The sequence below is a fragment of the Balaenoptera ricei genome, chromosome 8 (genome assembly GCF_028023285.1).
Source record: "Balaenoptera ricei isolate mBalRic1 chromosome 8, mBalRic1.hap2, whole genome shotgun sequence".
In the NCBI taxonomy this organism is placed as follows: Eukaryota; Metazoa; Chordata; class Mammalia; order Artiodactyla; family Balaenopteridae; genus Balaenoptera; species Balaenoptera ricei.
In genome coordinates, this window is record NC_082646.1 from 49,954,964 (window position 1) to 49,976,040 (window position 21,077).

At 37.5% G+C, this 21,077-nt stretch overlaps 2 protein-coding genes across 3 annotated transcripts in view; one reads left to right on the forward strand and one right to left on the reverse strand.

Annotated features, from left to right (window-relative positions):
- Nucleotides 1–201: 201 nt before the first annotated feature.
- On the reverse strand, nucleotides 202–8,647 carry TMEM126B (transmembrane protein 126B). 2 transcript variants are annotated; one of them, XM_059930670.1, is made up of 6 exons: nucleotides 8,493–8,578; nucleotides 6,305–6,505; nucleotides 5,897–6,018; nucleotides 4,297–4,490; nucleotides 3,123–3,234; nucleotides 202–2,526 (listed from the first exon to the last, which is right to left on the reverse strand). In XM_059930670.1, the coding sequence occupies exons 3-6, from the start codon at nucleotides 6,007–6,009 to the stop codon at nucleotides 2,343–2,345; spliced, it is 603 nt and encodes a 200-aa protein (XP_059786653.1). In that variant the 5' UTR covers nucleotides 6,010–6,018; nucleotides 6,305–6,505; nucleotides 8,493–8,578; the 3' UTR covers nucleotides 202–2,342. The 2 variants fall into 2 exon arrangements, with proteins under 2 accessions (XP_059786653.1, XP_059786652.1); XM_059930669.1 differs by lacking the exon at nucleotides 6,305–6,505 and having other exon boundaries at nucleotides 8,493–8,647.
- A 1,773-nt stretch (nucleotides 8,648–10,420) lies between these two features.
- Nucleotides 10,421–21,077, forward strand: part of DLG2 (discs large MAGUK scaffold protein 2) — a 2,071,189-nt gene continuing 2,060,532 nt past the window's right edge. The window contains exon 1 of the mRNA XM_059930672.1: nucleotides 10,421–10,565. Within this exon, the coding sequence (XP_059786655.1) occupies nucleotides 10,547–10,565 (19 nt within the window). The 5' untranslated portion in view covers nucleotides 10,421–10,546. The remainder of the gene's footprint in view (nucleotides 10,566–21,077) is intronic.

The window sequence follows — 21,077 nt, forward strand, 5'->3', positions numbered from 1 at the left end:
GCAAATTGAAGTCATGGAGTAAGATACAAATCTCTCCTGCTTTCAGGTGGCAAGGGAGGTGAATCTAAATCAACCTTGCTGTATTTCTCAGATTACTATCTCAGCATATGAAGAAACAAAATACCCAGAATTTATAGAGAATTTATTTGATCTACAAATCAAATGCACCAAAGACATGAACAGAAAATTCACAAAAGAAGACAAGAGGCAAATATCTTTATTTCAAAATCAACCTTAGCTAGATTCATTTTTATGTTTTTCTTTTTTCCTTGCTATCGGCAAACTTTAAAAAGATTGATGTGGCTGAAGCTGGAGAAGGATGGTAAGGATGTGAGGGAGGTGAGAGACAGTGAAAAGGTAGTGGGATTGGTGGATTATAGATTCTGGTAGACCTGAAGTAATGCCGGATTGTGGTATGAGAAGGAATAAACAGGAAGGACAGGAGGTAGTGATCAGAATATGGGATTTTACAATTGAGAATGTGAAGAATTTCAATTTATTGATAATGACAAGGTCTAGAGCAACACAGTCCAATAAAAATATGTGCTGTGTATATACCTTAAAATTTCACAGTAGCCAGATTAAAAAAAGCAGGTAAAATTAATTTTAATGTATTTTATTTAACCCAGTATATCCAAAAGAGTAACATTTCAACATGTAATCAACAGATTATTGAGATGTTTTATATTCTCTTTTACATAGTAAATCTTTAAAACTTAATGTGTATTTTACACTTACTACATATCTCAATTTAGACTACTCACATTTCAAATGCTCAGGAGCCACACATGGCTAATGACTACTATATTGGACAGCACAGGTCTAAAGTATGACCATGGGAATAAGTGGTAGGATAGACCAAGGTGTTGGAAGGATCACCTATGTGAATACTAGAATCACCAAGAATGTTTTTCAGTCACCAAAAAGAACATGTTAGACCTACACGTAATGAGTCGGAAAGATCTCCAAGACATATATTGAAGGGAAAATTAATTTCCAGTATAATATGTATGGATAATACCATTTATTAAAAACAATATGTAAGTTACAAAAGAATACTACAAGGAAAAAGATGTGCTAACTTGATAATGGTTGCCTCTGGAGAATGGAGTAGAAATAGGATGGAGTGGGAGTGAAGGGGGACTTTCAAGTCACGCTCTATATACTTCTGGATCATTTGTATATCTCACAATAAGAAGGTATTCATGTACTTGTATAATAATTGTTTAAGAGTTAATATTACTACCATTGATCTTGTTATCTATTTGACTTGGTTTCCTCTCTCCCCCCAATTGCCTACCCTTTCCTCAGAGTTTCAAGTATCATGAATTATTCTGAGAATACAAAGCTGTACGGCTTACTAACCATTTTTTTTTTAATGAGTAAAAGAGTGTATGTATTTCAGTTTGTTATATATGATGCTGTAAAGCACCTCGTTAAGACTTCCATTTCTGTTTTGTGTTGCTTGGGGCCTCAGATGACCAATTTAAATCTCAAGATGAATGTGATTAAGACAAGGAGAATGAGTTAACGGGGTTCCATTCTGTGTCTTATTCTTTTCATCAGACAGCATTCATTTCCTCTCCTGTTTCCCTAAACATGTAGCTCAAGAATGCTCTAGCAGACTTAAAGAAGCATGCTGTGACCTCTTTCTTTAGATTTTATGCTTCTTGAGGGCAGTGACTGAATTTTCATACCCCTGGTGCCTATATTAATGCATAGCAAACAGGCACTCAATAAATGTTCTTTAAATAGCACAGTGAAGGTAATTTGTCAATGATAAGAGCTAGTAAGTATACTGAATTAGAGTTTAGAGTAGAGGAACGGGCTGTTATATTGCTTTCTTGTGAACTTTCAACTTCCCCTTCAAAATCTAGGACAAATGTCACCTTCCCCCCCAAAGCTTTCCCTTCTGCACAAGTAGTTAACAGCCACACCCTCAGTGTGCCCAAAGAATTATGTGTGTATCTCTCAAACCCTCTCATGCTATGTGTTCACATTTCTAATTGTGAGTTCTTTCTGGGTAAGGACGATTTCTTACTATATGTAACACAATGTCTGAGACCTAGCAGGTGCTCAATAAATGTTTGTGAATGAATACATACATAAATGTATAGATCAGACCTTGAGGCCTCAAATCCATTTCCACATACAATGACAAAACAGAGACGAAACCTACATTTATTTAATTACTGAATATTTATTGAGCACCTGCTATACACCAGGCAAAAGGAAAAGAAACAAATTTTCTATCCAGAATTACTTTTAACTCTTTCAGCAGTGCCTAAGTCCTGATCATAAAAAAGTCCATTATGCTGATTTAGTATCCATTCATTCTTTGGTTAATCTTCATGTACAGTTTTCTCAAGTGTACTTTCAAATATTGCATAATGCTCTAGACCATGATATATTCCAAGGGCTGTCTGAAGGATAAGAGGAATCACCATTGCTTTTATCTCTGTTTGACAAAGCAGCAGCCAATAAAGTAAAACCCTTCCTTTTGGTGGCAGTGGAACAGTATGATACCTAAAAATGAAAAAGGATTAATTACTTCCTCTGGAAGTAAATTCTATAAAAAATTTGTTGATGTCTCCTAAACTGATCATTTCTATTCTCGATCTTTCATGTAGATAGCAAAAAAGGTTAAAATTAGCTATTTGAAATATGAAACTATGATATTTTGATGAAAATGTGTCATTGGCAGCTAAAGAATAAGGAGAGTTTATTAACATTAAAAAAAAAAGGGGGGGGCTTCCCTGGTGGCGCAGTGGTTAAGAATCCACCTGCCAATGCAGGGGACACAGGTTCGAGCCCTGGTCCGGGAAGGTCCCACATGTCACGGAGCAACCAAGCTCGTGCTCCACAACTACTGAGCCTGCGCTCTGGAGCCCACGAGCCACAACTACTGAGCCCACGTGCCACAACTACCGAAGCCTGTGTGCCTAGAGCCGGTGCTCTGCAACAAGAGAAGGCACCGCAATGAAGCCCGTATGCACACCGCAACCAAGAGTAGCCCCTGCTTGCCTCAACTAGCAGCCAAAAATAAATAAATTAAATAAATAAATTAAAAAAAAAAAAAAAGGGGGAAGAAAGGAAGAAACGGAACAAAAAGATGGACTTACCTGACTGCCAGACGTCCATTTTTAGAAAAAGCTAAAGCAATGGGATATAAAACACCACACACTATGCCAATCAGTGAACTTCTCAGAACACAATTTTCCCGGCTTATATTACCTGGAAAACAAAAGTAAATTTGATCTCCCTTTAAGACTCAGGATAAGAACTATTAAGAGTCTTGGGTCCTCATACAGTAGTTATTTGCATTGTCCTCAAGCATAGCAAAATAGTAGAAAGAATATTAGAAATTCAGTCTATGGCACAATAGACTAAATGTATCACATTTAAAAATGCTTTTATTATACTTCACATAAGGATAAGTTACCTCTTACTTATATGGCTGTTGGCAGAAGTAATTTCATAGTGAAGAATATTAAACTAGCAGACCAGATATCTGGATTCTAGGGTAGTACATTTATATTGTCTATGTGTCAGGCATGTGCTAGGGATACAGTATTACACAGAAGAGATCCAATCTCTGACCTTCAGGTCAGTTTACTAAGAAAGAAATACATTAGACAAATATTTAAACAAATAATCTTAAGTGTGCATATGCTTTGAAGGTAAAATGAATAGAGAATGTATCTAGAAACTTAACCTGAGGGAATCAGAGGTTTCCCTGGGGAAAAGGTATTTAAGCAGGGACCTGATGAACAGGGGTCAGAGGTTCCATCAATTACTAGTTGTGAAACTTAAGGTAAGGGGAGGAGGTAGGAAATAACATTAAAAGCCCATAATATGCCAGATACTATGTTAGACATTCAACATACAGTATCTTAATTCTTAATCCTGTGAGGTAAGTACTATTAGTCCTAATTCATAGATAAGACAACTGAGTCTCAGAGATTAAATGACTTGCCCAGTGTCACAAAACTTAAGTGAAATATGTAGTATACCAAAGCCTCCTTTTTTCCCAGTATATCATGCTGATTCTTAGTGTACTTGAACATGTCTCAGCTTAGTTTCTTACCTGTAAAGAAAAGACACAATACTACTTGCCTTGGCTGATTAGGAGGATTGTTGTGGGGATGAAACAGGACAATATATGTGAAGGTACTTTGTTAGTGGTAAAGAAATACACAAATGTAAGGGACTATTATCAGCAGTAGCAACGGTATATGTTAATGAGTAATTTTACTTAGATATAAACACATTATATGTTAATGAATTTAAATTTACCTGAATACAAAGCATGTCTTACAAGAAGCTCACAAGAAACTATGGTAGACAAAAATGGAAGTGTAGTCAATGATGCATATGTTTTCAAAGCATCATGTTTAACCTTGAAGCAATGTCTGAAAATTAAGTTTGCCAGTATTCCAGAGAAACCAGCTGTTGTTCCAAAGGTCACTGTTCCATATATGTTCAAAGTCCTAATTGGAAAAACAAAGTGAAGAATTAAGTTTAACATAATATTCTTCTAATAGATATATCCTTTCCTCGGTTTGTTATTACATATTTACTCAACATCAAATTTTTCTTGAGCATTTACTATGCTCAATACTATACAAAGAAAGGTATTTTCTTTGTGCTGAGGGTGGGGCAGTGAATAAAGTTGCGGGGGGGGGGGGGGGGAGAGGCGGAAAGAAAAAAAATTCCACCCCTCATGGAACTTGCATTCTAATGAGAGAACAATAGAATTATCTTTCTGAGAATAGAGTGGTTCTAAGATGGAGCTCTTTTAAAGAGAGAATAAATTTTGGCCACAAATAAATATGAATATGTTCCAATGTAGCCAAATTTTATGAACTATCTAAATCCAAGAATACTGTTCTTTCTACTAAAAGAATTAATTTGCTTAAGGTCATTTGAAAAAAGTTCTTTACATTTGGTTAGGCCTTCTAGAAAATAACTATTTCTTAAGTAGTCCAGATACATTTAAAATAATTTGTCTAGGATTTCCAAAACTTCATCCAAAGAAATTTGAGAGCTCTAGTTTTTCTGACTCATACCTAAATCCAGAAATGTTTAAAGTCTAAGATCAACGTCCTTTGATTTTATTCTTGAGCTCTATTAATCTAAAAGTCAGAATGGTAATGTGAGACTATATGTACATCACGGAATCTGTATTCCCTTTTGCTGAGCTCAGCACTGTGGCTGAGGTAATAAATTCTAAACTGAAATTAATTACAATTGATAATTAATATAAGTAGCCCTCAAAATGGTGTTCTCCTAATTACTTTTAATTAAAATATTAATTTTAGGGGCTTCCCTGGTGGTGCAGTGGTTGAGAATCCGCCTGCCAATGCAGGGGACACGGGTTCGAGCCCTGGTCTGGGAAGATCCCACATGCCGCGGAGCGGCTAGGCCCGTGAGCCACAACTACTGAGCCTGCGCGTCTGGAGCCTGTGCTCCGCAACAAGAGAGGCCGCGATAGTGAGAGGCCCGCGCACCGCGATGAAGAGTGGCCCCCACTTGCCACAACTGGAGAAAGCCCTTGCACAGAAACGAACACCCAACACAGCCATAAATAAAAAAAAAAAAAAAAAAAAAAAATTTAATTTTAATTGCACAAATAACATTTAATTGCACAAATAACATTTCAACAATTTTAGAAACAAAACAATTTCAAGAGAGAAAAGAAATTATCCACAGTCTCAGTATTCCAACAAACCGCTATTTTCATCTGCTCATGTTTCCCTCCAGTTCTTTTTTGAAAATAAGCTTTCTTTATAACCAACTCAATGAAGTTAACAGGATCTTAGATACCTAGAAACAATGGCAATACAGAAGATCTGCAAATAAAGTTATTGACTTTCAGTCTGGGTGAGTCTCTTACTTTTCTTGTCTAAGATATTCAAATTTTTTTTCTATGATTTCGATGACCATTGGTTTTCTGAGATTTGCATCTCCTAGAGAAGGACTGGACTGACCATATATGTATGTTGGCATCTTGATGTCCTGGAAAACACAAAAATCCAGAACCATAATAGCTAATGATGTTAATATTAAATCTTATAAATTCTACAGATGCAGATTAAAAAACATTTAGATTCTAGTAAAAGTGTCAGGTACTGTCATCTGCTTTCACATACTTTGTTAATGATTCAGTCACTATTTAGTGAGCTCTTATTATCTGTTAGACGATGGCTTTTTGATTCACATAACAACTTTGAGAAATTGGTAGGATAATGGTCATCTCTACCTTTATGGATGAGACAAACAAGGTTCAGAGAGGCTGACTTGCCTGAGGACTTGTTGTAGAAGGATAATTTACTGAGATATTTTTTGTTTTCTTTACAGTTTTCCCTGAAGGTAGCCAGGCCCTTTGTAGTTCTCCATGCTCTAGCTTTTTCAGAGCTGAAAGTAAACAGTAGCTACTTGTTGACCACTGTCTTTATCCTCTGTCTCATGAAAGCCTGAGCTTTTGGAGATTATGTTGAGTTTCCTGGAGAGGTAGGAGAGAACAGGGATTGCCTTGGAGAATATCAAGACAGAACATCAGAAAGAGGGACACATTCCAGCCTAGGAAGAGGCAGTGGATCATGGTTACCTTGGATTATATAAGGTATATATATCCAGATCCCTACTGGGGCAGAAGTAGGGCCTTTGCTGGAAATTGCTATGCAGTATATCAGGGAGCCTGGACCTATGGCACTGGGCTCCAGGGTTGGAAAGTTCCTGTGTCCCAAGTGTGATGTATGAATAGACAGTTGCTAATGTCAAGGGACCATGAGGTTTGGCCAGTAGCATCTTAACAGAAACCAGTAGTTGAAAAAAACAAAACAAAACTGGACCCTCAGAAAGGATCCCTTCTGAATATTTTGCTCTGGGTAAGACTCTCAGATTTCTGTGAAACGTCTTAATATTTGTTACATCTTTTGCCATACTGGCATTATGGGATTCCAGATTAGCCAATGAATAGATTAAATCTATGCCTTTCACAATTTATATGATTCTCCATTTTAACAACATTTACGGTCAAGGGCATAGACTAATAAGTCTCAAATTTTAGGAGTCCTGGGCAAGAGAATCAGAGTGGGTTAAGCATAAAAGACATAAAATAGACTTAGTAAGATTCTCAACTTTTCATGTGCACAGGAATCACGAGTTTATCTGAAATGCAGTCTCTTGAGCTCCCTATTGAGATATCTGGATTCAACAGGAGTAGGGTAAAGTCTAGAAATCTGCATTTTAATAACACCAAGTGATTCTGATGCTGGTAGTCAATGGACACATGTTGAACATCACTGTAATATTCATTTCCTGAATAAGTGATATGTACCAACCCTAACCCTAACTAATGAAAGGCCAATTCATCCATGGTATCAACATCCTGAAGGTATAGGCTCTTTTGAACCTTCATATGGTATTAAACAATGAGTAATAATGGACGAGTTTCTTTCCCTGCATCATTGAAGAACTGTACTCAAGCCAGTTCTATCTTTTTCTTTAAAATATCTGGGGAGGACAGAAAAAAAAAAGTAAAATATTTTATAAATTACTATTTTTCACAGACTAGATTTAATCTTTTGCCTCTCTCTGACATCTAAATGGCAAATGGAAGAGACAAGATAGCAATATCTAAGGGAGATTCTATATCTAATCCCTCTAGTGTACATGAAGGCAGATGTCAGTAACATGACAATTAACCAGAAACTTGGGAAAACTTTTTGTTTTGCTGTCATCCAATTCACTGAAGTCCCTTATTCCTCACAAAGAAAACTTTCAGGCAATCCCTTGTACCAACCTCCTACCTCGTCTACACCTCATTATATAGGAAACACAGATATCCAGGATTATGATCCTAAAATACTGAAACAGGACAGCAAATATTTGAGTGCATAGTTTTTGTAAGGCAGTTATTAAAGCAGAGAAATCTACTGATAACTTTCTGATAGAATTTTTACAAGTATTGAAATGTAAAAATTTTTCTATAACTAACATTTTATCTAAAAAGTAACCAGTTCAAGGCCACTCAGCTGGTCACCACGATTATACCAGTAATATTTTATGGTTTTGTAGTGCTTTTATGTGTATTATTTCACTTGACCTTCAGAATTTTATTTAACATTCACTCATCATTTGCTCAGACATTCACCTGGTATTTGAAAGTCCCCCGGATAAGCAAGATGTAGTCATGTCCTCAGAACCCACAACCCAGGCAAAGGTCAGGACAAAATGGCAGGAAATTTAAAATGCAAAGGCCCCGAGTCAAGAGAAAACAGGCTTCATCAATCAGGACTAAACTTTAGGTCTCCTACTTTCTCCCTACCTCTTTTCATAGCAACCAGGGATTCAATTGCGCCCTGCATGGACTTGGGAGCTGTTCTCTTTAAACTTCAAATCCCTTTTACGCGCATCATTTCAGAAGAGTGCACCAGCACCTGAGGCTGCAGAAATCACCGCCTATACCACCCTGGGTTTCCGCCTACCTTGGGCGCTTCCCGAGCTCCCGCCGGCACCACACCTGCAGCCCTCCGGTCGGCTCCAGCCCCCCGCCCGAGCGCCGCCATTTTGGCGACTCACGTCACTAGTGGTGGGCGGGGACCCAGAACTCCCGGGGCGGGAAGTGGTGCGGGCTCACGCCTCTAGCCCGCATCCCTGGCCCGCCCCGACTCAGTCAAAAGCCGCGCCCTCCATCCTGGCTGTGATTGGGCCCGGCGTCCAGAAACTGGAGCCGCTCATTGGCTTCCAGGAGGCCCAGACTCCCATGGGCCCGCCCCCCTGCCAGGCCCGTATTCCCTTCTCTTTAATTTGTTAGCGTAGCTCCCTCTTTTCGCCTTCTGAGGGGAACGTGGGGGCGGTCCGAGCGCAGGGATGTCGCTGCGCGTTTTCCTCTCAGGGCACCTCCGTTAGCTGGGGCCGAGCTGCCCAGCCCCTTTCACTCCTTCAGGGTGCTTGCCCCTCTGGCCTGGCCCGTGTGTTACGGCTCCGGCTTCTCGGGCACCTCCTCCCTAGAGCCCCCAACCGGCTGCCAGAGCGGCCCCGACTAGCCTCCTCCCCTCACAGCCGTCAGACTCCCCTCCTCAATCTTTAGTCCCCTCATATTCCATCCTTTCTCCTCGCTTGGAAAGAGACCGGAGAGAATTTTTCGCCCCCCCCCCACCCCCGCTCCCCGAGAAGACCCCCTTACCAGCCGGTGTTTCGGGTTGGGGGGCGCTGCGAGGACGCCTGGCGCCCTTTTGTGCGCTTTCAGTGCCCAGCAGTATCTCCCAGACCAGCACCCCCCGACCCTCCAGTCTCCATGTCTTAGAGAAGCCAAAATCGAGAGTTATATAATTTCTAGTGCTGCTGTTTCTCCTGCCTGAGGAAACACTTCATCGCGTGGAGGGTGCAGGACATTTCTGTGCTCTTCTATATAAGAACGGGGTGTGGGCAGGGGTGGCCGGCGGTAGCAGAGAGATTTGTTTTTTCTGCAAAAGGAAGGTGGGTAGTTTGGAGAGAGACTGAGGGAAAAAGGGTGGATGTGGAAGCCAAGCGGCCGAACTCTCTCATTTAGGAAACCGCGAACTGTTTGCACAGCTTATGCTCACATGCCTAATACTACTACAGCGTCTCAGAAAACACCTTTGGGGGAAGGTTTGACTTGTCTCGAACAGTCTCAGTGTTTTTCCTCGCCGGATAGGGAGCTGCTTGGATGCGAAGAGACGGCATGATGTGAATGACTCCAGTGTGAAGAAATCTTCGCCAACTCATCCTGCATCAAGTGCCCATTGAGTAGCACTGTCACTTTAATGTCTCCATGCCAGGGGATTGCTTTCCTTCTTTTCAATCCTCTCGGTTAATACGTGGGAGGATCAGAAGCAGAGGGGGCATTAAGGATCAAGCCTGAGGGGCTTGGAGAGCACAGAAGAAAAAAAATGAAAGTGACAGCAAGCTGGATCCTGTCTCACTGAGGGGGTGAGATCCGGAACTTCTGGTCCAGTGAATAGAAAGGGGCCTTTCAGTCTGTGTTCTGCCCCAGAAAACTGTCCAAACTCACCCACCTTTTTTAGAGACTAGAGTCAAAGAGGTTTTTAAAAGTATTTTTGGGGGGTGAGGGTTTTAAATTTTTCTCTGAAGAATTGAGGGTTTTTATCATCAACCAGTTCATCTTTGATCATGTACTGAGTAATGAGACAGCTGTGTAAATTTGGTTTGTGCCTTAATTGAGTTAGTCATCGAACTCCAAAAATGTTGCTGCCTGAAGAGGAGTTTTAATAATGTTTTCTATGCTTACAATAATTTTCTTTTTAAACAGAATAAATGTTTTATAAACATTGAAAAACTTGAAAAACTCAAAAGCTATTTTTCTTTAAACTCCGTGGGCACTGTCAAAGTTGGTGGAAAAAATACATCATTTTTTCTTTATTTGAAAGAAGACAGCCTGGATTTCAAACAGTGAAGTGGTTTGCAACAGTTACCTGGCTCTTGGCCTCCATCCAGGTGGATCAAGTTGAGACCTGAAAAGAGATCTTGAATCCTGTGGCAGTGGAAAGACCCAAGAATGCCAGTCAAGAAGAAAGGTGGGCTATGAGGCTTTCTATATATGTTTCTCCTTTTTCTTGGTTCTGCTATTTGCAGTTTAAATTGTAGTCCATTTGAGAGTAGGATTTTGCTTGGGATGTAGTTATTGTAATGATGTCTTTTCTGTGGTACATCATTCAGTAATATTACTTTACTAAATGAAAACCAAGTAGGACTGTTGTATTTAATTATAGGCATTTATGGTTTCTTAAATCAGGTGGTATAAATCACCATTTGTAATCAGCGTAAATTTGATACCACAGATTTGGGATTTTCTTTAGCTTGCTTTCTTAGCTTGTTAAAGGTTACTTTTACACAGTCTTTAAAAAAGAAACCTGTACAGTGCAGCTCTTCCTCATGGATTTAATATTTATCAAGCAAATTACATAGTTGTAAAAGATAAAGTTGTTTGTAGTGAATGCAATTATAGATTTATTATTTATCTTTTATTAAAAATAGCTTTCATGTTTGGGTTTACTCTAGTGGAAATCTTCACTTTTGTGATAAAGCACCACTTTGGTAACTGTTGTGCTTTTCCAGATGTATACATTATCCAGTAACATGATTGGCAAATTCTGCAAATGAGGTAAACACCTCACTCCCCACCCCCACTGATCAAGATCTGGAAGGTTCCTGAAGTATAGTTTATTATAGGTCACACCTTGGGATTCACTTTAGCCTAGATCTACCCCAGGTGAACCTTGTTCACCTAAGGATCCTGGAGAAGCTGGTGTTTTTTGTTTTTTGTTTTTTGACATTTTATAGAAGACCAGATCAACTATAGAGGAGTTTTTTAAAGAGTTTTAAACTAAAATGTGTATCAATACCCTTGAACTCTACTGTAGTGGACTAGTATAGATCCAAATGTTGACCATTTATGTGAGTTGCTACAGTCTGAAACTAAAGCTTAGTGTGAAGGTTAAGGTGCAGCCTGGCTCTGCATGATGTTTAATCCTACCTGTGGATTGGGAAGGTGTATTGAGGAAACTTATAATCAGTGAGATTCTTTACCCAACTGCTGTCTGTAGAGAAGGACAATGATATATAAAACCTCTGAAACACCTAGAAATGTCCCTTTGTATGCTGGAATTTAAGACTGGGCTTGTTTCCTTCTCCTGCTCTCCTCCATAATATCACTGAGAGAAGTAAACTCTCCTTGAGATTTTGGAGCTACACCTGTCCAGACCTGACACAATTGGTTTATTTGGAACAAGAATGATTTGGGGGAGTGTAGCCAATAAAGGATACGTCTCTTTGACTTATTTAGCTTGGGCTGTATTTTTATTCTTTCTACCATTTATTGTGCTCTAGTTAGTGTCCCTTTTGGACTTACTTTCAACTAGTAATTGAATTAAACACATTGTGTGTGTGTGTGTGTGTGTGTGTGTGTGTATGAGACGGAGACAGAGAGAAGAGGAAGAGAGGGAAGGGAGAGAGGAAAGGGAGAGAGAAAGAGAGGGATAAAAGGTATCTGGAAAGGAGGCGGAGGAAAGGCATTGATGTTCTAGATATAACTTAACTAAGCAGGGTGAACTTAAGATTTCTAAACCCAACAGACTGAGTTTTTTAAAAAAGTTCCTACCTTTAAAGGAAGTTACAAAAATTGCCAATACATTATTGAAAACCATACTTTATGAGAAATAATTTATTTCCTTCCCTGCTTCCTTCCCTCCTTTTCTTTCCTCCCTCCCTCCTTCCTCTTCTCTTATTCTTTACCAATGGGTTGATTGTAGTGGGTCTAATTTTTTAAGGAATCAACAAGTTCTAATTAACAAAGTACAAAGTTCTAATTAACAAGTACATATTTGGATATTACTAAAGTATATGCATTATGTAATTTACTTCATGAACTAATCTAGAGAAACAGCTTATCTTTTTAAAAATCTCTTAAAACTGTTAGTATTAAGATATATATTTTAAAATATTATAGACAACTAACCAAACAAGTTATGACATGTACATTATATTTTTAATTAGCTAAGCTTATTATCTGTACTGTTTCTATAAGTAAAACAAATACTTTGAAGTATAACCTAGATTTATTCTGCAGAGAGCACAGTCCTCTATCATCTTGAATCTTTTCTCTTTCTTTTTTTTTTTAATATTTGTGCTTCTTTTGTATTTTTTAAAAATTTATTTATTTATTTTTGGCTGCATTGGGTCTTCATTGCTGCGCGCGGGCTGTCTCTAGTTGCGGCGAGCGGGGGCTACTCTTCGTTGCGGTGCACGGGCTTCTCATTGTGATGGCTTCTCTTGTTGTGGATCATGGCCTCTAGGCTCGCAGGCTTCAGTAGTTGTGGCTCGTGAGCTCAGTAGTTGTTGCTCACGGGCTCTAGAGAGCAGGCTCTGTAGTTGTGGTGCACGGGCTTAGTTGCTCCACGGCATGTGGGATCTTCCCGGACCAGGGCTTGAACCTGTGTCCCCTGCATTGGCAGGCGAATTCTTAACCACTGTGCCAACAGGGAAGTCCCTCTTTTTTCTTTCTTCATTGTTACATGTGGTAGATAGGATGGAAGCTAGGCTTTATGTAATCTTAAACGATAACTATCCTCATAGAGCCAAGTGTTTATTCATTGTTGAATATATTCTTATTACAATAAGAAATTTTCATAAGACATATTTCTCACTTGTTATATATTTTGTATGTTATTGTAAAAGTAGAGAGTAGTTTCTCTGATTGGTAACATGTAAGCATGGTAGGAAGTGGGAATGGATATGACATCTAAGTACATTTTTTTTTTTTTTTTTTGCTGCACCTCACAGCATGCAGAATCTTAGTTCCCTGAATAGAGATGGAACCCGGGCCCGCTGCAGTGGAAGCACAGAGTTGTAACCACTGGACCACCGGGAATGTCCCTAAGTACATTTTTAGGTGCTATTCTTGATTGTTCTTAGGTAAGCCAAAACTGCTATATTCAGTGCTATTTTGCTTTATGACATTACTTCCTACCTCTTCTACCTCACTCTCTTCACATTTTTATAGATCTCAGTTTTATCAACAGAACACTCATCATTTCTTCTTCAGAGATATTTTTCTCCCAACAGTCGCTTTTCATTCAGGATTCTGTTTTCTACAGTTGTAACTTGATTTGCTCCCAACTGAGCCTTTATGATATCTTTGACCTGTTTTAAATTCTGAAAATTCAGGGCCAATCCAAGATAAGTTGTATCAGCATTCTCTGATATGATGCAAGGTCATGATGTATAGTAAGGGACTATTTCAACAGACTTGTGAATTGATCTGATTTCATGTTGGATTAATGCAAGAAATAAAAGTTAACGATAGCTGTGTTCTCCCCTGTGGTTTTTGCAGAAAGTTGCTGTTTTAGTGATAAAATATACTTCAACAGAATTTTTTAGTACATTGCAGTTTCTTTTTTGAGCAGTTTTTTGTTCTCTTCACTGTCATTAAATATGTGAAAAAAATCAATGCTTTTAATACTTTGAGGTTGATGTTTATTTCATTTGTGTTTTTAAAAAGTTGTCCTATTCTGCTCTTCTTTTAAATTGGTATAGAAGTCTATCTGATGTTATTAATTTACATGACACTTTATTTCCTTTGAATTCTTCTGTTGCAACTGTTTTTAGCCATATAATAGAGTATGTATACCATGTACTGAAACTTAAACACTATCATTTTCATAATTCACATGTTTTGACATTGTTCTTTTTAAAGGAAGTTGAAGAATGTTGTGTGATTAGAATCCCAAGACATGATATTGCCATGTATCTTATGGACATTTGTGAAATTGAGATTGTTGTTTCCTGGGTTTACACTCTTTCCTTTTGGTTGACTGTATACTTCATAAAAGTGTCATTTCTGTTTTTCTTTTTTCCCCACTCTCTGGAAGGGAACTTATAACGCTTATGTTTAATTTTTCCTCATTTAAAAATTTCTTTCATTATCTATTTCCTGCACTTTGTGGCTTAACTTCTTTTTTGTAGGATCTCACTAGTTTATATTTGCCTTTCATTATCTGAGCATCTGAGCATACTCTCTTTCTATCTCTAGCTTTTCTTCAATTACTAAGTTTTTTTTTAGGTTCTCTAAAGGGGAAAACATGTACCTAAATTTATTGACTACACCTGAGTAGCTATTTTATCCCTTCTGTACGTACTTCACCAAGTTTTTGTTTGAACTTTTGTGTTTGCCATACCAGGATTATATTCAGATGCTTTTTCAGTTTCAAAAAACTTCATGCTTTTTCTTTTTCTGAGCCAGTAGAACTCAAAAGAGTTAAGCCCCAGAGAGGGATGGGAAAAGGCAGGTTTCAAACTTCTGTAATTTCTGTAAGTCAAAGTAAGATAACTTACTAAAGATTTTTTTAGATTTAAAATCCCTCAAAAGGGACATCTTGACCTTGGTTGAGAGAATTGTTGAAAATCATGACGCCACAGATTCTTTTTTTTTTTCAATTTTTAATTTAATTTATTTTTTTATACAGCAGGTTCTTATTAGTTATCTATTTTATACATATTAGTGTATACATGTCAATCCCAATCTCCCAATTCATCACACCACCACCGCCCCCCTGCCACTTTCCCCCCTTGGTGTGCATATGTTTGTTCTCTACATCAAGCCACAGATCCTTGATGTTGGAAAATATTCATCAATCCAGGAGCCATAAAGAGAGAACATTCTGGAGAGAGAAATAGAAGAATACTCTTTGTATTCAACTACTGATTAGGAGTATGTTATGAAGCAAACAATAGGCATAGTGTTAAAATTATCTGTTAATTGATTTTATTTTACAGTTTTTATGTATTGGGAATGTTGCAAATGATATGCTAATGAATTTACACCATAAAATATTTGAACTGTTAGGTTTTTGGGAAACTGCCCAAGTGCTCCATTCATGATAGAATATTTGATCTCTCCTTTAGGCCTATGATTGGTTACATCTTTGGGTGGAAGGGTCTAGTCAGTGGGAATATGTACACAAAATATTGGATTTTTAAAACATCAGATTAAGACATTCAATTCATTTATGCCTTTGCCAATCAGTCAATTAATCCGTCACTCTTCTATAACAATGCATTCAGTAAACTATAAGAATGCTCTTCTTTCTTAATTATATACTCTCATTATACGCTCTTATTTTTTTTAAAGGAATTCCTTTATTTTTATTATTTATTTATTTATTTATTTTTGGCCGTGTTGGGTCTTCGATTCTGTGCAAGGGCTTTCTCTAGTTGCGGCAAGCGGGGGCCACTCTTCATCGCGGTGGGCGGGCCTCTCACTGTCGCGGCCTCTGTTGCTGCGGAGCACAGGCTCCAGACGCGCAGGCTCAGTAGCTGTGGCTCACGGGCCCAGTTGCTCCGCGGCATGTGGGATCTTCCCAGACCAGGGCTCGAACCCATGTCCCCTGCATTGGCAGGCAGATTCTCAACCACTGCGCCACCAGGGAAGCCCTATACGCTCTTATTTCTTAATATTTATTGTGTAACCATGTCAGTGATGATAGAATATTTTTGAGTATAATGCTGAGATGTATAAAATCTTTTTTTTTTTTACTGGAGCAAGAGCACTTGTACCCCAGCTATAATTCCTGCTCAGGAGTTTGTAGCAGTCAAGGCACGAGGGCTCTGTATCCTCAATGTAGGTTGCTTTGTCAGCAAAGGATCATGAGTTTTACCCAGTCTCTTCTGTCCAGTCAGTCATTCCAAATTCCAAGTAGTAAGCTTTCTGCATAGGTTCAGTTTTTAGTGAGTTTTTCAAAGCTATTTCAAGAATTATGGCCAAATTGCCTCTATTATGAAACAATTCTCCTGACCTCATTTGTTTTAGGATTTAAAATCAAGAGGAAATGATATAAAGTAGAAACTCCTGTGAAAATGAATTAAGTTAAATCTTTCAAAGATTATAAGTAAGATTATGTATCCCATTGCTGCTGATGACACATCTTGCTAGCCATTAGGGCCCTAATTCTGTTAAAGACTCTGAGGCTTCTGTAGGGGGCCTATCATTTTGGAGAGTTGTGACATCTTTACCATTGAAAGTGTGGTGAGACTTGAAATAAACCTGTTAGGTTCTGTACTATTTAAAATACCTTATAGGTAATAAACTATAAATTATTTTAAAAGGTAAACTTGGGTATGTATTTAAGGAAATAGCTTTCCTTCTATTTATTTATTCCATCATTTATCCATTCAACAAAGATTTATTGAGTGCCTGCTATGTACCAGGCACTGTGCTAGGTGCATGTTTTACAGTGGCAAATGATATTCGGTGTCTGCCTTTATGATGCTTAAAATTTATTAGGGAGACAGATATGGACACAGGCAATTTCACTGTGTATGTTGGGATTAACATCGTGTCATGTTCATTTCTTTGAATCATGTCCCTATAATCCTCAATAGCAGTGATATTGTGGGAAAAACCTAGACCAGTAGTCAGAAGACGTGGCTTCTAGGAGGAAGGACAAGATCTGATAATCACTGAGCTGGACTCTCAGTCTATAAATTTAGGTGTGTAAGAAATATCCATTTATTTTCTATAGTTCAACTTTATTTTTGACTCTTGATTACTAAGTTGTGGGCAGAATCACTCCAGTCCTTTTTGAGTTTTTTCCTACTTCCGTGGGGTTATGGTAGGGTTCCATCTGGAATGGGGGTATAATCTGGTCATTGATCATCTATATACAACAGTTTACCTCTGAGGCATGAGTTGTTGTGTCTAGATGGTTCTTTCTGGTCTGGCAACAATTGCTACTTCTAAGACATGTATTTAAATGTTTTTTCCCCAGAATTTCTGTGTTTCTGTTTGCCTAGCTGCATAATGATGCTTTTCCTCTCTGGGGTCTTTCTGCCTTTCAGGCAGTGCTGCCAGGAAACAGAGCCTAGATACCTGCTGCCTTGGGATCCAAAAACTTCTCTTATTTTTCAACTGAGAAAATCTCTTTCTAGACTGGGGAGGGGCTAGGAGATGTCCCTCTCTCTGCATGTACCTGAGAATCTCTCTTTCATCTCTGAAACAAACATTTCTTTTATTTGGAGGGTTTAGGCTTTTGGAAAGCAACACTGGGATAACTTTAAAATCCCGTCGGTTTTCTGTCCTGGTACATACCTCCCCTGAGGCAATAAAGCACAAAACCAGTTACCAGCTTGAATGAGAAGAAAGGAAATGGGAACATTTAGGGAGAGAAGAAATTAACATCTCAAAGTGCCAGCCTCGCACAGGTACTTCTTCACATGCCTTCTTATGATAATGCCACCAGGTGACCTTGTGAAAATCATATCATCTTTCTGAACCTCAGTTTCCTTTTCTAAAAGGGGTTTAATACTTCCCCCCATATATTTTCTTTTCCCCATCAAATAAGATAATATATATTAACTTCACTTTTATAAAGTTAGTGATAGAATTAGGACAGGAAGCTCATCCAATATTCTTTCTACTGTATGAGTGAGGTATTCTTTGAACAAATGAATGGCATCATGGTGCAGTGGAGGAGAGTCCCGGGACGGAATCCTGTCTTTACCATTAGCTGAATAAGGTATCTAAAGAAGATCAACAGACTGAGCTTCAAATTCCTCATCTTAAGACATGACTGCACTAATAATATCCAACTCTTAGGATTATTGAGACAATCAAAGAAAAATATCTAGCCCATGTGGAAATTGTTTTGGGAATAGGAAAGTGCTATACAAATGCTTATCAGAATACTTTCTTTCTTTTTTTTTTTTGGTCCAAGGAAGAGGAAAGTTGTGTTCAGAGGAAAGTTATCTCCTTCCATCAGTTGTCTGGGTTCAGCTTCCTGGTCAGCTTCTGGAGTTAGCCTACCCAGATGTGGCAAGTACACATCTGGTTACAGAAAGGAAATGCCACACTGTGCTTTTTTTTAGAATAGAATAATGTTTCTTATGAGTATTTCTTCTCTTTCAATGTTGCTAAAGTAATCTGTAAACCATCCAATATTTACACAATGATTGCAGTTTTTAGATCTGCTTTAAGTCTGGCCATACATTTTCCCCACAATTTAAATTCCAAGTTTTACCTATTTTTTCAATTTTCTTTTTCTAGTTTGTTACAACTGGACTAAGGCATATTTCAATATTCAGCTGAAGATGCAATTTACTATCTTCTTTCTTTCTATTTATTACTATTTAACCTTGTACTTTTCCCATTGTTCTCTTCAACAATTCTATAGAAATTGTGAAAGCATGACTTATCTGAAAGGTAGTAATATAAATTCACCATTTCATATTAATATCTTTTTGTGTCAATAGGGGAAATAGCCTTATCAACAGGTGTTTGTTGAAGTATATTTAAAAAAATTTTTTGGGAGGGGGCGGCTGGAAGTATAGTATAATAGCTAAGGACAATTAAAGAAAAAAGAAACACTGATCCTTTCCCAGTAAGTTACGTTTCAATATGGCATAATACTTAAAAGTATGGGCTTTGGTGCCAGATAGACCATGGTTTATACCCTGGTTCCAACACTGGTTGTGTAGCCTTGGGCAAGTTATTTCATTTCTCTCAGTTTGTTTCCTCATTTGCAAAATGTGTATAGTAGTATTTCTTGGGGTTCTTGTGAAAATTATATAAGGTGATCTCTGCAGAATGCTTAGCATTGCTCAAAAAATGCCAGCTAATTTTATTAGCAATAAAATGACACCTTTGATGTATGACCTTGAACTGTATATTTTAATATTAAAAAAGCTTCTTTTTAAAGACCTGGTACGAGGATAACTTTTCTGTTGGCATTCGTCATTTTATTATTTTCATATGAATATCTTAATTTACAAAATAACAAGAACAATAATGTCAATAATAAGAATTAAGCACATATAAGTACTTCCTAATAAAATATTTTTATTTGCTAGTCAAATGTCTTATATTGTAAATAATGATCAAAAACTGTTCAGTGTTGCATATATTCATTTGAAATGGCATGAGAGAGGGAAAAACTCTAATCATTTTTGTTTGTTTCAATTGATATATATCACACCGTAGTTAGGATGATCTTTCTAAAACTTCAAAAAATGGTCATGCTCATCTTTATTAAACAATCTTCCATGGCTTATTATTCCTCCTTCAGTATAAGGCCAAATATAGCATGGTCTGTATGGCATCAATTTACTTCTCTGTTCTCATGGCCCCTGGTACCTCATCATAGCATGACCCCACTCTATTTTAATCTTTTACTTTGTTTAAATTTTCTATTTAATTATCTTTACTTTCAGACAAAAGAAATCCCTAAGAGGGTAGAATATTTATCTTGTTCAGTGTTGAGTTCCCAGTGTCTAGAGCATAGTAAGATAAATATTTGATTAATGAATGAAAGAACTTTTTATCTCTATCAGGTTTTAAAGGTAGGACCATTTTAGTTTATATGTTATAAATATAATTTTTATATTAATAAACACATGTAAAAATAAGAGATTCAACATATAACCCTAGATTCTAAAATTCAGTGATAAAATTATGTCTGATTGGTCAAGTTTTATTTTTTTTCCGTAGAAATATGCTCAACTCTGTTTCTGGAGGACTAAGGGTGGTACTGTGGAGAGAACACTATACTTGAAATCAAAAGCTTTGAGATTAAGCTCCAAATCTGTTATTCAGTAGTTCTGTGATTGGACAAGCCACTATGAATTTCAGTTTCATGTAAAATAGGCAATATGACTTCTCAGTGGTGGGAATCAGATCAGATAATGCACGTGAAAATTCTTTCTAAACTGTAAAAATGTTACATAAATTTATTTAAAGGAATTTCAGTATTCTAAATGATTTGTGTATTTAGTTTACCCTTTCCTCTATTACACTTTGATCTTAGTTTTCTGAACAATACCATCACATGTTCTATAATTCTTCCTTTTATTTTTTGTTGTGGCAAATAATTTTGTTATCCTTTCTCTCTTTCTAAAATTTCATTTGTTAGCAGTATTGCCGTTTGCTGTTTCAAATTTAAATCACCTGTCCCAAATTATTTGTAACTTTTTGGTAATGCTATTCTTAAACCAAATACAAAAGAGTTGAAGCTTAATTAACAGACACATGATTACCTATAATTCCAGTTATGTAACATTCACTATATCCTTTGGATTGCGTATTTCATGCAAAAATTTTTTATTTAAAAAAATGATTTCCGGACTTCCCTGGTGGTCCAGTGGTTAAGACTCCACGCTTCCAATGCAGGGAGCGGGGATTCGATCCCTGGTCAGGAAACTAAGATCCCACATGCCGCACAGCACAGCCAAAAAAAATAAATAAATTAAAAATTAAAAAATTAAAAACTAAGGGGAAATTAAAAAAAAGAAGATTTCCCTCCTATTTCCTCCTGTACATGCCTTCAGGTATTCCAAATTTAGTTTCATCCTTTCAGTAGACTCAGGAGTCATATGAATACAGATTTCCTTTAACAAAGAAAATAGGAAAATTGAGGCCATTTTATTGGCAATTCAGGTGAAAAAAATCTCCACTTATACCTGGTTTAATTTGAACATCAATTAAAGTATTCATCCTGACTTACCTGGATGATTATCTCAACTTTCCACTTTATTCAAGTAGT